Source organism: Protopterus annectens, chromosome 2.part1 (genome assembly GCF_019279795.1).
Source record: "Protopterus annectens isolate FY-2018-M chromosome 2.part1, PAN1.0, whole genome shotgun sequence".
NCBI lineage: Eukaryota > Metazoa > Chordata > Ceratodontiformes > Protopteridae > Protopterus > Protopterus annectens.
The window spans coordinates 160,122,251-160,139,337 of NC_056729.1; the positions used below are offsets into that span (position 1 = coordinate 160,122,251).

Below are 17,087 nucleotides of genomic sequence, written 5' to 3' on the forward strand. Positions count from 1 at the left end.
TATTTCAAGCCTGTAGAGCAAGAAATCTAGACAAAGCTACAAATAGCTGATGTAAAATCTAGAAAGTTTGTTAAACTCTTTGCAGTTCAGAGGCATTCTTGCAAGAGGAACAGCTGGAGTATCCTACAAAATAAGGGATAGATGGGAGGGATGGGGTTGTGTCCAGGTGGTTGAGAGGACTTCAGGAGAAAGTCAGGAGAAACACTAGATGACAGCAGGAAGAATTTTTGAAATGTGACTTGGAGTTGCTTAATCAGCTAATAGAGCAATAAAGCTAACAACGCCACGTGATTTCTTCACAACAGGAAGGATGAACCTGCAATTTATGGAATTTTTCACCAACTAAACTCATCCAGAATTTCTGAGAGCAATGAAAACATGAAAGGAGACATCACAGCTATTCTGACAACTGAGAGACAAGTATGGTATACTTGGTGTGTGTGCATGTTTGAATGTGTGTATGTGTGAATTAGAGTGTGCTTATCCCAAAGCAATGCATGGGTTGTCAGTGTTTAATACTACACAAAATTACTGATCTGCACTTGTGAAAGTTAACAGTGATTCAGGGACATGCAAATTAGCTGATAATAAAGCCTTTTTTGATTTTTAGCTAATTTGCCTTTAAATCAGAAAATTTTGCATGTTGGAAAGAGGCCCTTTTTGCCACAGCCATATCATGAGTGTTGGGTATGTTGTACACAAAATATTGTTATAATGCACTGAACAACATGTAAGACGTGATTATTTTAAATGACATTTTTCATGTAATTTTTTTTTTCTTTTAAATAAAATATACTGTCTCACTACTTTATGACATGTAAAGTAATACTACATGTTGCTTACACAAATTACTCTGGGAAATGAAGGACAGAGAAGTAACTTAACAATGAAACAGGATTATGTAGAAACATCTCAAGACTGAATATGTGTCTCAGCAGTATTGTATTAAGTGACTGTTACATGTAAGAACAATGGCCTAGATGATGTGAGGTGTTGTTATGACAACCAGCTCCCAAGGCAACTGCTAAAAACATAGCTAGACAAGTCTGGCCATGTGCTGTCAAAAACAATCGTTTACAGCCCTGTTTTCTGTGCAATATGGCACTTTGTTTCAAAGCTCCTTGATGAAAAGCATTTTGCATTGTTTTATCTTACTAGGCATTATCCATTGCTTCATCTTACCTTAAAGAATATAACAAGTTTCAAAATATACACTATTACCTTTGGAAGTTTCCCTGATCCTCATGAGACCCAAGAGTGAAATTAAAAAGGTATGCAAAGCAAACAGCATTTTTTTTATCTAGGTGCTTAAATAATTATTTTACATCACAGCACGTTTTCTTTGTAAAGATCACATGGTACAGAGCAGCTGTCTGTAATCATGAATAATATAAGTGATTTTATGTGAAAACCTGGGAAATAATGTAATGATAATGCCAGTTACTCACATTAAAAGAATTTACAGGCAAAAGTCACATATTTTTACTTTATTCTAAAAGTATTAAGCTACAAAGTACAACACAATACACCATTATTGTCCCCATCTGTTTCTCTTCTGTAAGCTGCTTATAATCACATAAATCTTTTGCTTGCAGGTGTAGTTGCAAGTTTTTGCTTACAACAGCACCACAGTGAAAGGTGATATTTATTAGGATGACAGCAAATTGTCTCCTATGAACATATAGTAAAAAAAGATTTGCTTCTTTTATGAAAACATGAGAACAACTAAAAAAGGTCTTGGTTTTTATATTTTTGCTTAAGGAAAACTGCAGTGTGTCAAGCAAGACACTAGGCCATATATAGGCTCTTGCAAATCTGTTGTTAATATAACAATTGTTTTCCACTTTGTTCTGCAACCTCATGCTATGTGCAGGACAATGAAATGACACAACATCTTTATAGCAGAGGACATTATATATCATAGGCTGTGGACCCCAGAACCCCAATATATGCTTGTCTACAAGAAGCATGGTAATGATAAATAAAGATTTTTATTTTACTTACAGACTTAACTTGTGCTGAACTCTTTGCACCATCCTCTGTACACAATGAGTAATTCTATGTTGGAAAAGCTTTAAATTTCATTAGAAACCAACAGAACACAAAAACTTCAACAAGACAGAGATCGGCAGTGATTACTGTGATAAATATATAAATCATTCATCCTATATCAACTTACAAAAGTGAAATTATTCAGTATATCTTCTGAATCTGCATAAATCTCACATGGGTTAGTTACAATAATATAATATTTTCATTGTGATAACCTCAATTCAATTTGTCTGTTCAAGTGAACCTCGGTCTAAATCATGACTGCATAGCTTTCAGATAATGGCATCTATTAATGCTCATGTTAAAAGACATAAAATGCTGGGGACTACGCTTTTTATCATAAAAGCAACAGCATTAATTTATATAGATTGAACTAAAAAAATGTATATAAAATGTATATAAAATGCAACTAAATTTAGTCTAAGTTGATTTAAATACAAAACAAGTAAAAAAAGAACATATAAAGAAAATAAACACAGCTATAGAATGAATTACTATTGAATACTCATGAGCATGTCAGTATGGATTTATTTTTTATGGAATATATGGAGGTTTGAAGTTGATGTACAATAGCTTGTGTTTTAGTACAGCAAACATGATACATGTATATTTTGTGTTATGGGTATAGTAAACATCAGTTAGCTTCGCTATGGCAGGATGAGAGGGTCAACTGATGCAGGCATAAAATGTTAGGGGGTGCGATCAGCCAATCCTGATCAGTACTTAATTCATATTTGCTTTTAAAAGCTGGTATGGCATTTATGATCAAACCTAAGTATTGTAGTGCTCCCTATGAGGTCCAGGTTACAGCAAATACATGATGCACTGCAGGAAGTGGTTTGCTGCAGTTTAGATCATTTCTTGTTCTTCTCTGTTTTAACTACAACTGAGCACTGCAGCACTCTGTACAGAGCATAAACTGTAACACCCTGTACAGAGTATAAACTGTAGCACTCTGAGTATAAACTGTAGTGCTCTGTACAGAGCATAAACTGTAGCACACTGTACAGAGCATAAACTGTAGCACACTGTACAGAGTATAAACTGTAACACTCTGTACAGAGTATAAACTGTAGCACTCTGAACTGAGTATAAACTGTAGCACTCTGTACAGAGCATAAACTGTAGCACTCTGAACTGAGTATAAACTGTAGCACTCTGTACAGAGCATAAACTGTAGCACACTGTACAGAGCATAAACTGTAACACTCTGTACAGAGTATAAACTGTAGCACTCTGTACTGAGTATAAACTGTAGCACTCTGTAAAGAGAATAAACTGTAGCACACTGTACAGAGCATAAACTGTAGCACTCTGTACAGTATAAACTGTAGCATTCTGTACATAGTATAATCTGTAGCACCATGTACAGAACATAAACTGTAGTACCCTGTACAGAGCATAAACTGTAGCACTCTGTACAGAGTATAAACTGTAGCACACTGTACAGAGTATAAACTGTAGCACTCTTACAGAGTATAAACTGTAGTACTCTATACAGAGCATAAACTGTAACACTCTGTACAGAGTATAAACTGTAGCACTTTGAACTAAGTATAAACTGTAGCACTCTGTACAGAGCATAAACTGTAGCCCACTGTACAGAGCATAAACTGTAGCACTCTATACAGAGCATAAACTGTAGCACACTGTACAGAGCATAAACTGTAGCACATTGTACAGTATAAACTGTAGCATTCTGTACATAGTATAATCTGTAGCACCCTGTACAGAACATAAACTGTAGTATCCTGTACAGAGCATAAACTGTAGTACCCTGTACAGAGCATAAACTGTAGCACTCTGTACAGAGTATAAACTGTAGCACTCTGTAGAGAGGACAAACTGCGGCACTCTTTACACTGTAGCACTCTGTACAGAGTATAAACTGTAGCGCACTGTACAGAGTATAAACTGTAGTGCACTGTACAGAGTATAAACTGCAGCACACTGTACAGGGTATAAAATGCAGCACACTGTACAGAGTATAAACTGCAGCACACTGCTGGCTACATTGTAGCCAGCAGTCTGCTACAGTTTAAAAGTTTTTTTAAGTACTCCCTGAGTGCTGTAGTGCTCTGTGTGGGCCATAAACTGTGGCAACTGTTTGCTTTCAGTAATCTCACAAAATAACACTGTCTCTCCTATTTAAAATTTAGTAATGTACTCACTTGATCCAGCTAACACAATGATTTTCTTCATCCATTGTAACTATCTGTATCAGTATTCTTTTCTGTTTTTCTACAGTTGAAATTATATTAAAAAAATAAGGTTGAGATGTAGCATATTACAAGTGGTTCTACAAAGGTCACACACCGACTTCTTTTGGCCTTTTTTGCCATTCACATTTGCTTCTCTCTGTCTGTCTACCCTGGTGTTCCCATCTATCACTGGGTTTACCAGTGTCTCCTATCACCCATATACTATACATGTTCTAAGACTAGGGCCAGTGCTAATCAAACCCAGGTTGTCTGATCCATAGTTAGGACCTTATATTTCTACACCATAGCACTGACCAACTTCATTTGATCTTGACCATTAATTCTTTCTATCCACTTTATTCAAATAAAGCGTGTGGCACATGAACGTAAACAGCATCTGCTATTTATTTTAATGTTACATCTCTCATTCATTATATTTTCTTCTTTGCATCTGCATATATTTTAATAGGCTATAGCATGTGTACACAACAACTACTGAATATTAAGCCAGGCACTTAAATCTATGTCATCTTAAAAGTGAATCTTACCTGCAGTGCCTGAGAGCTCCACACTCAATGTTTGTTCGATAGTCTTATTTTCAAATGGGGAACTCTTGGGATCACTAGAAGACAGTATATGTTTATGAAGAGAAGAGAGTGGACTGGCCAAAATATTTCCTATAATTAACTTTACTATTTTTTTGTAACTGTGATGAGTTTAACACTTACTTTGGTGAATCTGGAGTCAGAGGAAGTGATAGCATTGTTGGCTTTGCTGCAATCAAAATGAACAAAAGAAACACTGTTATAAAACATAAAAACAAACTTTTATTTACTACCTAGATGTAAATTACATGTTTTAGGTTACTCAGAGACTGAGTTACTTGTAAAGAAAACCAAGTACAGATGAATAACACTGAATGAACTTACGTAATAATTGCAGAATCAAATATGAAAAGCTGAACTAGAAAGAAACTTTAACATTATTTTAAGAATATTATGTTTTATTAATCTATGATAATAAATACAACATTACAAATTCCACTAAAATATATAGTATGAATACACATTCTAAATGAAGAACCATGGTCTTCTGATACAATTTTTAGACAAGTATATGCCAGTCAAGCAACCAATTTAAAAATATATATCTAAATAATAAAATGAAACAGTTTAATTGTTTTATTTATGCAATGAAATGAGATAAAACTTTACAAACTAAACACTTTACACCTCCATTAATCAGTGGAGTCCCACAGAATGTGCAAAGAGTACATCAGAATCCATCCCTAACCCTGCAGATAGATTGTCATTAATTGAGAAGGAAAGAAAGGCTGCTGACCCAGAAGTAATATGCATCACTCTGCCAAGTACAAACTGAAAAAGTTCAACCCACTCATGGAACATCGAGAATCTTGTTATCCTGTGCTGTGATACTTGAGCTGAAAATTGTCAAACTATGGGGTTAGTAATTTAAAGACAGTTATTTAAAAAAAAAGAGTCATTTTCCTTTTTATATCACATTTCCACAAAGAAAATTCTATCCTGTTGGACTTTGTTATTGTACACAAAATGGCAACTGTGCTCTTACTCAACAATTTCTTTCAGGATATCAGTTAGTTCTTTTGGAGTATTATATTACTGCACATCTGACAAATCCTATCACATTCAGTGCTGTCATCAAGCAGACCTCCATCTATGGCACTACATAGATGAGTGAAAACATGATGCTGCACTACAAATGGGACCCAAAACTCTCTCTCCAAAAGAAAGCAACATTATACCTCCTCCTCATGTGGACTCTCCTTCTACAGTCTAGTATCTCCAAGAATTCCTGATGACTGTTGTCTAGATCCACTGCATTCTGGGACCATTGGCATGTCATCCACTAGTTAACTATTTTCTTTTGGCTTTGTTATTACTTTCCCAACATCAATATACACTTCAGTTAGATTTCTGATTTATAAAATAATTTCTATGTGGTACATACTTTGTACTTCCACATTACTAACCTTCCAGCAAATGTTTCAGTGTCTTTTTTATCTATTTTGACTCTTCTCTGCTAATGATCTTATTAAACACCCTCTATAAAACATAATACTCTTCTTTCCAGAATATTTTCTTATCAATTTCGAAACTATTTAAAAGGACTATCCACATTACTAAACCTACTGGGTTTCTTTCATCTGCTCAATCTAGTGCTGCTAAATTCATAGCTGCTTAGGCTTCATTGCTTAAATCTTTTACTTTGCATCATCATTTTAGCCTGTGATCCATTATTTCTACTGCACTCTGAAATTATAGCAGCTCAGAGAAAGAGTATAACTCTTTTCCTCTAGAGAATTTTTCTCCAGGTTGCTGCTACTGAGTGAGATATAAGAATGGTGTAGAACCCCTCTGTGGTGTTGGAGAACCCCTCAATGGTGTTTGGGAGGGGCAGGAAGTGTGCCCTGTAAAAATGCTTGGTAGTTGCTTTACTGTCTCAGCTGTTTTTGCACAAAGCAGTTCAACAGCAAGTGTACGCCCTGAGGTGCAAGCTGGGAGTGGTCATATAATCCAGGTTGGGTCACACATTGTTGAAGCCGCTTCTCAGATTCTGGGATATCTTTGTCATAGATATGGCTTTGTCTCTCTGTGGAACAGTGCAATGCCGACTAAAAATGTACTTTATTTTTTATAGTCAGTATTCTCGTGGGTAGCTGCTAAACATCTTATATCGTCTCTCACACACACACACACACACGCACACACACACACACACACACACACACACACACACACACACACACACACACACACACACACACACATTCTCACAACAGTAGCAGCACAAACTTGTCCAAGATAATTGTCTTGTCTCTGTCACAAAAAAGTTGATATCAAGCATAGAAAATGTTATCTGACCTTAAAACTTCCAATAAATATGTAATATGAAAATGTCAGCTATAATATTGCACTGCAAACATGCTACCTGTGGAACGATAAAGTATAAGCAGCTATGCATGGTTCATTTAACTCTGCACAGCTCAACCCCAAGCAGAAGCGATGCATGGATCAGTTGGCTCTGTACAGCTAAACCCAGGATAGCAATCTTCCGGATTTCTTACACCAAAATGAGTAATGCTTTTATGAAAGTCAGGTAAATACCTAACTACGTCTTACCTTGAGAATGGTATGACTGGTGAGACTGCAGACTAGGTTTCTTTTTAGAAATACATCTTTCTTTATTGCTAATCCTGTTGTCTGTGAGTTTTGTCTGGGAAGGGTTATCGTCACATGCTGTCAGATATTTCAGGAGTTCTGAGCAGGGTCGTCTCTGTGACTTCTGTTGCTGACAAATGCCTCTTGCTTTATTGTTCCATGAATTTTCCATCTTAGGAAATGAGACATAATAAAAAACTAGAATTAGGGAACTGAACCTTATCGGAATGGATACTGGCATTCAGAAGAGATGGGTTTCTCAATGCAGTTCTCACTCAATATGTGCAGGGTCTATGATCTGTGGATAATTATTTGCAGAACAAGAGCAGAAAATTGCATTTAAAATTCCCAAAAGACATTTATGCAGTTATGTACCTCATTTCACTGCTATTTCGGTGTTTCTTTTCAGCAACATGTAACTAACAACACCTTGCCACAGACACAGTAGCATGATTAGAGAAATATGCCATTTTAAAGTATAATTTGTTTCTGATGACAGAAGAACACTTTTTTTAGGAAAATAAAACACAGGTGACTTTCTCTTAAAATAAGAAATTCTAATATGCAGTTTGCAAAGCAGAACTTTAAAATGAAATTTCAAAAGAAACATTTTAATCTTTTAACTGCAGCCTTATTTCATCTAAATTCATCTCTCGTGGGAGCACATAAGACTGTTTTGAAAATACATGTATTAATAAAATAAGACCCAGAACTTCATGCACAAATATAAAATGAATGTTTTATAAATCTGTTTTATTTTTTATGCATGAAATTCAGAGTATTATTATTTTATTTATACATATATATTTATTGGTCTCTGGACTTTATTCCTTGCTTCATTGTTATCCTTTCTATAGTTAAATAGCAAACCTTAACTAAGGTCACATACAGATGGATTGGTGGATGTGACCCCAGACCAATAGCCATGAAGGACTGCAATTTCAAGCACCAGTATTTTGGCTGGAACAAAGAGCATAACCATATCAAAGTGATTAATTCTGATGTGTCTGCCAATGGAATCCCTTTCTCCTAGAAATATATATGATCAGAACATTACTTTATATACCATTCCTGATATTGTTTGCAAATGTTAATATGCTGAAGGGTCGTAAGAAATGTTAGTGCAGGAAGAATTTGTCAAAATCTGCCTCAAAGCTTTCATTAGGACAAATAGTTTTATAAACAGAAACAAAATATACACTAGGAATAAGAAAAACCTTCTAAAATGTAGAAAACTAAGTTACATCAAATGCTGTGGAAATTTGTGAAAAATAGAATATCTTCCAGTTAACAGTATATCAACACTAATTCAGTTGTTTCCAGACAAATATGGACTGATAATGGACTGAGATGCTTCCTGTACACTTAACCCTACAGCTTCAGGATGTATATAGATAGATCGATATATTGATATACATATACATATTAAAAATGAACAAAGATGAGTGGACTGTCTTCTGTTCTGCTTAGGCTGCCAGGGCTGAACAGTGGCAGAGAACTAGTCTTTGATTTCACGACTTCAACTGCATAGTGATTTCTGAATCTAATATTACAGAGTGTGTGTGTGTGTGTGTGTGTGCGTGTGTGTGTGTGTGTGTGTGTGTGTGTGTGTGTGTGTGTGTGTGTGTGTGTGTGTGTGTGTGTGTGTGTGTGTGTGTGTGTGTGTGCATGTGTGTGCGTGCATGTGGGAGCATGTGTGTGTGTGTGTGTATGTGTGTGTGTGTGCATTTATTTGAAAATATTTGTATGTGTGTGTGTGTGTGTGTGTGTGTGTGTGTGTGTGTGTGTGTATGTGTGTATGTATATCTCTGTCATGTTTGTATAAGTGTATGTATTTGTGTGTGTGTATTTATGTGAAAACATTTATGTGTGTGTGTGTGTGTGTGTGTGTGTGTGTGTGTGTGTGTGTGTGTGTGTGTGTGATTGTGTGTGTGTGTATGTATGTATATTTCTGTCTTGTTTGTATAAGTGTATGTCTTTGTGTGTGCATGTGTGTGTGTGTGTGTGCGTGTGTGTGTGTGTGTGTGTGTGTGTGTGTGTGTGTGTGTGTGTGTGTGTGTGTGTGTGTGTGTGTGTGTGTGTGTGTGTGTGTGTGTGATATTATGCAGTATTAAGACACTTTCTTCAAAGTAAACAAACTTCTATAAGAAACCTTAGCAGACATTCAAGCTGGGTAAATGGTACATCCACACACAAATCTGCACATGAACGTACAATCCCACCCCCACCAAAAAAAAAAAGAAATTGAGATATGAAAATATATCAGCTTTGTCTTCACTTCTATAAGATAAATACCATGAGACTACATGCTGTAATTTATAAGTGCAAAAATAAGGTATCTTTAGTCACCTAACATTCATTACCATAGCAACTAACATTCTGATGCAGACTGATGCATTCCATTAGGTTGGTTGGGGATTGTTTCTTTGTGAAACCATTTGTCACTTTCTCCTGCCCCATTAATTTCTTTAGTACAATGTTTTTAGTTATTACAGGGAAGCTTCCTATTTCATGAGACATTTTACTCTAAAGCTTCCATTCCACTGCAATGCAATATGGATATTTTGCTATGTATGCAGTGTTATATGATATGCTAAGGTCGTTTTATTCAAATATGTTATGTTATGTTCAGGTAATGAGTCATTTTCAAAGTGAACTGACAGCAACCTGGCTAAAACAACAAAAGCAACTCTTCATACAACTAACCTACAGTTTAAGACTGTTTTCCAAAAGAATTTTTGTTTCAAAATATCCCCAGTTATGAATACTCAGCAATATGAAAACAAACTCCACAGGGAAACAGCTCTGATTATGCAGATTTGCATTAAAAATAGAATATGTCCCATGCAGCATGCAATGATGCTAAAAGGGAGTTTCATGTCAACACTTGACCGTGTGTTTGCTCTGTTTATGATTGCTTTAAAGTAACTTAGCACCTATTGAAGGCTTGGAGCATGCTTCAAAATTTGCATTATTTACACCCATTGTCATCTCTACTTTTTTATGACTAGCAATACAAGCAGTAAGGGTATGAATACTGTCAGAGAGGTACAATGGTATTTATGTATTGTGTACGGAACGATGCTACTACAATAAACTTACAAAAACTACTATCTTCTGTTTTCTGTGGATCAGGAAAATAGATTTGATGGAAAAATACAGTGTTGTTATAATTTTTTGAGTAGCAACATTTGTTTTACACTTTGACCTTCACCGCAATGTACTTAAACCACATTACCATACAAGTGATAGCTGACAGTTCTTTTTTTTTTTTTACTTTAAAGCAATATATATTCCTTGTTTATGTTATAGGTTATATGTTCTACTACATGAATACAATAAACTGGTTACATTAAATGGGTGGACACTATCTCTAATAGAATGAGTTTCCACAAATGTTTCATTCACACCATACTATGCCCACTGCATCTGTAATGTAATCCCTGTCATTTGACAGATCAAATTAAAGGCTTTGTCTTTACACAGAACATAACAGATCCAAAATGGCGTCCACTGTTTCAAGGCACTGCGTTTAGTTTACAAAGTAATATGAATATTTAATCAACATCTTACTTAAAACTGTTATTGAGGATAAAGTCATCCAAAAACAAATGTAATCTTGCATTGCAAGACACTGTCTAATTTTCATTTTCCTAGTATGGATGAAAAAACAAATAACATTCTTGTACAGATGGCCAAATGTATCAGTCAAAATATGCCTTAACATACTCAAGCCATATGTTATGATTGTAATATACTTTTAGCGATCACTAATCCTTCCACAGACTGTTAGTTAAAAGGAAGAGTAACATGCTACAATGGTGGACATTAATATAAATACACGATCACATACAAAATATTCCAGTCTCATTAGTTGTCCTTTGACTAAAAGCTGAAATCTGGTATTGCAATTACCATAACTGAATTTTAACACAATATTTAATCCCCATGTAGATAAGTATTTGTAATTACATCGTTTTAAGTTTTATCAAGGTAAGACTTACTTAGCATAAATTCCTCACTTTAAGAGAACTGGGAGTTTAGGTCTGATGATCTGTCTTACTAATTCACATCATTTACAGGGGCTGCATTATATAAACGTGTACCCATGGCTATTATTACAGCTGATTGATATCTTATAAGTGTTTGTGCTGCTCTGACAGGCTATGACTTTATTATATAAAGGATCATAGGATCATATGAAGTCACTAGGCTAATGGCCTTAGGGCCCTTACAAGCCTAGCCAAATTCTACCCTTATGTCAACAATCAGCACCAATTGCCCCTGTCCAAGAGGGACACAGATGGAACCCCTGGGGTGAATTCATGGTTACCCATCCAATTGTCCAGATTGTGTTTGAAGAGGGCCAATGAGGTGCTCTGTCTGACACGAAGTGGGAGTCTGTTCCAAAGGTTTTGTAACCTCTGGGAGAAAAATATGTCCCTCCAGCAGGTTCTATTAATGTCAAATACCAGGTTAAGGTATTTAGAGTGAGTAACCCGTGTACCATTTGACTTGCAGATATGCAGCATTTCCAAAAGAGCAGGGTCACACATTGCCTTCTATGCAAGGCAGAGAGTGCCTCTGAGTAGTCTGTATGAAACAGAATAAAGTGACAATGATTTCAGATGACCCACAAAGGAAAAATGCTGAAGATCTTGAATTTTCCTTGTGAGGAACCTTTGTGGTCTCTTCAATTTCTGCAGGTGCTTGGGAATGTACATACCAAAAGGGGCATTACACTCAATTATTGGTCTGATGAGGAAGAGTACAGGGAGGTTATAACTTACTTATGAGATGAGCAATATGGAATGCCCTTCTTACCACTGTGGAGACATTGTGATCAAAGGTAAGGTTGATGTCAACCTGTGTGCCCAGGTCTCTCACCACTGAGTGAGTACTTAGGGTGTTGCTACTGATGTGGTAGTTAGCAGGAACTCTTACCAAAAGGGATGATAATACACTTTTTGCATTGAGTTTAAGGACATGACTTTGGCACCAATCATATATTTGTGTCAGATCCTCTTGTAGGATGTTGACATCATTTGAAGATTCTATGATTGCTCCCAGTTTGCAGTTATCAGCAAACTTTGTCAGCCACAGACCTTTAGTTTTTGCTTGCACTTCAGAGAAATAGATTCCAAACAGTAGAGGTCCCAGGACAAATCCCTGTGGAAAACCACTGGTTACAGGTCTGCTGTTGGAGGTGGATTTCCCTATTTTGACTATATGTTTTTTTTTTAATTTCTCCAAATCGCTTGGGTTTCTAATACCATGATGGCAATGGACCCCATTCCTAAGCCAAAGTACGATTAAAGTTTATGAAATTAGTATTGTTTCAATCTTTGATGTCAGCCAAAAGGACAGCACCTGCAATGTGCCCAGTAATGACTCCTTCTGCAATTCAAATGGGGTTACATGTATTGGTAACATATATAAGTATGATTGTAGATTCTTTTTTATAAGACCTGTTGCTCCTATTACTATTGGAACTGTCTGGGAATCTTTCTTCCACAGTGCTCTCATTTCTGCCTGCAAATCCTGATATTTTATGACTCTGTCTGTATGCAAGACACTGTAGTCACTGGGTGTGGTGATTTAAATGCTATTTTTGTCTTCTTTTCATGGACCACTATATCCAGTTTTCTAGCATCTATCTTTTGAACTGTTGGTAATGGATGATTCCATGTAATGTATATGACTTCATCATTTTCTATGATGCTTTGTGGCTCATCTTTCCACTGTTTTCAGCCACTTCAGTACCATAATGTTTGCACAATCCCAAGTGTAATAGTCTTGCCACATTACTATGCCTTTCAGTATACAGTCCTTCTACAATTAGTAACTCTCAACCAGCAACAAGGTATACAACTGTTTCCAACTCTGTTTTACAAAACCTACATTTGTCTGTTTCTCCTACATGTCCAGTGGACTTTGTAAACCAACATGTATGTAGCCCATCCACAATCTTGGGCCACCAATACTAACTTTCCATCTCTTGATTTGAATTCACCTCTCCTTAGCCATTCCTGCATTTGATCCTGATCAACATGAGGGTCTTCCAGAAGTTTTCTATACTTGCAACTATATTTATGCATTTTCCACATTTCTTGCCTTCTTGTCTGGTCTGTCACCTTATAGTCTTTCTTTTGTTTTACAGCACATTCAGGTGCTACCTGATTTTTATCTACTTGTGATCTGATTTTCATTCTTGCTTGATGCCAATTTTCTTCTGCTACGCTAACCAGGGAAGTCATTTTAGATTTACTCTCCTCATGTTTCAAAACTTTCACTACATTTGGGCCTTGTGTGGTCAACAGATATGTGTGCAGTCCCATGACTGCAGATCTATACATGTAATCAATTTCAAGGAGGCTCATACCTCCTTCGGAATGAGGAATATAAATCTTGGTATGCACTGATTTTTATAAATAATTCGGTGAGCATGAAGCATCCTTCTTGTTTTCCTGTCTAATCTATCCAACATGTTTTGGGGCCAGTGTATCCCTTCACTCCAAAACTGTAAGGTAGAACAAGAAGAGCAAATTGATTTAGGGAATTGGATTTTATTCCTAGATGTCAAAGCTGTTTTCAGGGTTAATTTAAGTCTTCTAAAGTATTCCTTACTAAGTTTTATTTGCATTTGTTCATGTTTTATTGTTAATCGTTCATCAATTCACAAATATTTATACACTCCCTTTTGCTCCATTTCTTTTAAATCATATTCCTGTCCCAAACTGATGCGCTGCACTTTTCCGCTTTAAAGCTTGCTTTTGCACATTTACTAAGACCAAATGACATTCTTATATCATCTGAAAAAGCTTTGCCAACTTGCAGTTGTGCTTTCCATTCCTCATTTGATGAGCTATATAGTTTTAAATAACTGATAAAGAGAAGATGAGAAGTCTTTACACTTTGTTGTTTTCTAGGAGCCAAACTATAGCCATGGCCTAAGCCGTGAAGCAGACAGCTTAATGGGTGAAGGGGAAGACAGAATAGCAGTGGTGAGAGAAAGTCAACCTGGAATATCCCCCTTTGAATTTTTATCCCTGGAATAACAATTTGTCCTTTATCATGGCTTAATTGCAAAGTGGTCTGCCACTGTTTCATGGTCACTGTAATGAAGTCGATCAGTGTAGGGTGTATCTTATACATTTTTAAGCACTCTTTTTCCATGAATGTGGGATACTATCAAATTTCTTTTGTAGTCAATCCATGCCATACTTAGGTTCTTCCCATTTTTCTAGTTCTCCACTATGACTTTGTTTAACAACAAAGTATCCTTTGTTCCATATTACTTGTTTTTATTGCCCTTTAGTTATATTGCCATCATTGAGTTTTATTCTAAATGACTATAAACTCTGTCGGCATAAATTCCAGTGTATAGTTTACATGTCATCAGAAGGCAAGTTATTGTTCTATAATTTTTAGGGTAGCTATACCTAGCTGGGTGAGTTTGTCAATGATGCCTGAGTGGGGGATAGTGTCAAAAGCCTTGGCTAAGTCTAGGTAGGCTGTATGCACAGATCTCCCTTCTTCCAGGGCCTTGGTGACTGTCTTAAAGACATCCACCAGGTTTAACAGGCATGATTTCCCCTTGACAAATCCAAACTGAGTAGGTGCAAGTGTTTGGAGCTTATCTATATCTTTGTTTGTAAGATTCATGATGATTCGCTCCATGGCCTTGCAGATAAGGTTAGTCAAGCTAATAGGTCTACAGTTCCTGGGGTCAGTGAAAGCACCACCTTTGTGCAAGGAAATAACTCTGGCCATTTTGCATTCATCTGGCACAAAGCCGGTGCTTAGACTATGATTGAAAAGAGTACCTTTACTAATTCTTCTTGGAGCCCATGTAGGACACAGCCTGGGATGTTATCAGGTTCCATAGATGCTGTACTTTTGGTCTTAGAGAGGGCGTTTATGGCCTCCTCTTCAATGATACAAGGTATTGACTTCCTTTTAATGTCATTCAAGAAGCATACTAGCAGACAAATGTTGCACTGGCTTCATGGTAAGCAAAGATATATGTCAACAAGTGATAAATATAGAAGGGGAGGGAACCTTACTTAACTTCAGGTGTGATAACTGCTACAACAAGTAAAAATAAAGATGTAGGTTTCATGAGGCCAGACAATATACCTGATTGTTTTCTACTCAGTATCAATAAAAAAATTTGCTAATATCCATTAAGTCCTGTTAAAAGATTTTAGAATGCAGACATATTCCTTATCACTGTTGACAGACTGTAGAAGTATCAGTTCAAAATTGAGTGAGTATCAGACCAAACCAATTTTAAAAGTCAATTAGTCAAGTACTCTGCACAAAATTATGAAATAATTTACAAAGGAATTTATCCAGCTTATGTATATAAACCAGTTTTTATTTTGTTAGTGAAATCTTTCTTTTTGAATCTTATATAATTCTTTGACGAAGTAATAGCATTTATTGCCAAAGAAAGTACAGTTGTGTACATTTACCATAAATGTAGATGTTTGAGTGTATTTTCTGTAGCAGTCATAAGTCATGGGATTTCCTGCTGTGGAGGCCCTTATCGGGCTCAATTACCACATAATTTTTTACCTCTTGAAGCTGGCAGACACCATGACCGATGTCAAGATGTTTGGGTATAAAGGGTGGCAGCTGGCACCATCACCTTAGTACTTTCTTGTCCCCAAAAGACAGGAGCCACCTTTTAGCTCCCTAAGGTTAACAGTCTAAGCTCAGGAACTCTAAAGTATTTACAGAGGAGGAGGAACAACCAGGAACTAGAGATTAGAATGCCCACTCCAATCTCAAGGGACAAGATGGGAAGGAGTGGGGGAAATAATACTGCAACAGAGAATACACTTTAACATCTGCATTGCCTTACTAAGGACTGGTAATAAAAGGCTTGATATTATCTGGCCCTTGGACTTTTTTTTCACTCTTGGGGCAGGCTTGCCATAACCTTGATTTTTACTTTTCTCTTGGTTTATTTTGGAGGTTGTTCTTTGTTTTTTGTTCATCTGCTTTTATGATAAGTGTATACAATTGTACTATGTTCTTCATGTTCTTCATGCTTCACTCTTGCAGTCACAGCTGATGGGGCTACTATTAAAGCTGAAAAGAGGTTAGATGGAAAGTTTATAGAGATGAAACGATGCTCTGCAAGATGGCAGTGGCAAACTCTACTCTGGACCTGGCGAAGGTTGGAATGTTATAATATTTGGTGAATGTATACACAGGAGGACCAAATAGCGGCTTCCAAAATGTATTTAGTGATCACCCCTTTAAGAAAGGCTGTACATGCAGCATTGCCCTAGTGGAGGCTTCTTCCCATGATGGTTGTAAGAGAACAGAATGCAGTGAGATATACACTTGGACATTGTTTGTTTAGAAACCATTAGAAACTGTTCTCCTCTCAGAGCTGCAGGCAAAGGCCACAAAAAGCTGATCATACTTCCTTACATTTTTTTGCTCTGTCCAAGTAGTGAAGCAGTTACCTATGCACATCGAATATATGGAGAATTTTTCCCCCTTGTTTTGAGGGTTAGGAAAGAAGGTAGGCAAGTGGATGGTCTGATTTAGACAGATCTCTGTAACCCGAGAGAGATTGAGAAGATAGATCAGCTGAAATTACAGATAAATGAATTTT

The 17,087-nt window shown here is 36.5% G+C and overlaps 1 protein-coding gene across 4 annotated transcripts in view; it reads right to left on the minus strand.

Annotated features, from left to right (window-relative positions):
- PPARGC1A (PPARG coactivator 1 alpha) overlaps window positions 1-17,087 on the minus strand; it is a 407,578-nt gene that overhangs the window by 141,026 nt on the left and 249,465 nt on the right. For all 4 annotated transcript variants that reach the window (XM_044062083.1, XM_044062086.1, XM_044062084.1 and 1 more), the window contains 3 exons: window positions 7,415-7,625; window positions 4,982-5,027; window positions 4,802-4,875 (listed from right to left, as the gene is read on the minus strand). In XM_044062083.1, the coding sequence (XP_043918018.1) occupies window positions 4,802-4,875; window positions 4,982-5,027; window positions 7,415-7,625 (331 nt within the window). The remainder of the gene's footprint in view (window positions 1-4,801; window positions 4,876-4,981; window positions 5,028-7,414; window positions 7,626-17,087) is intronic.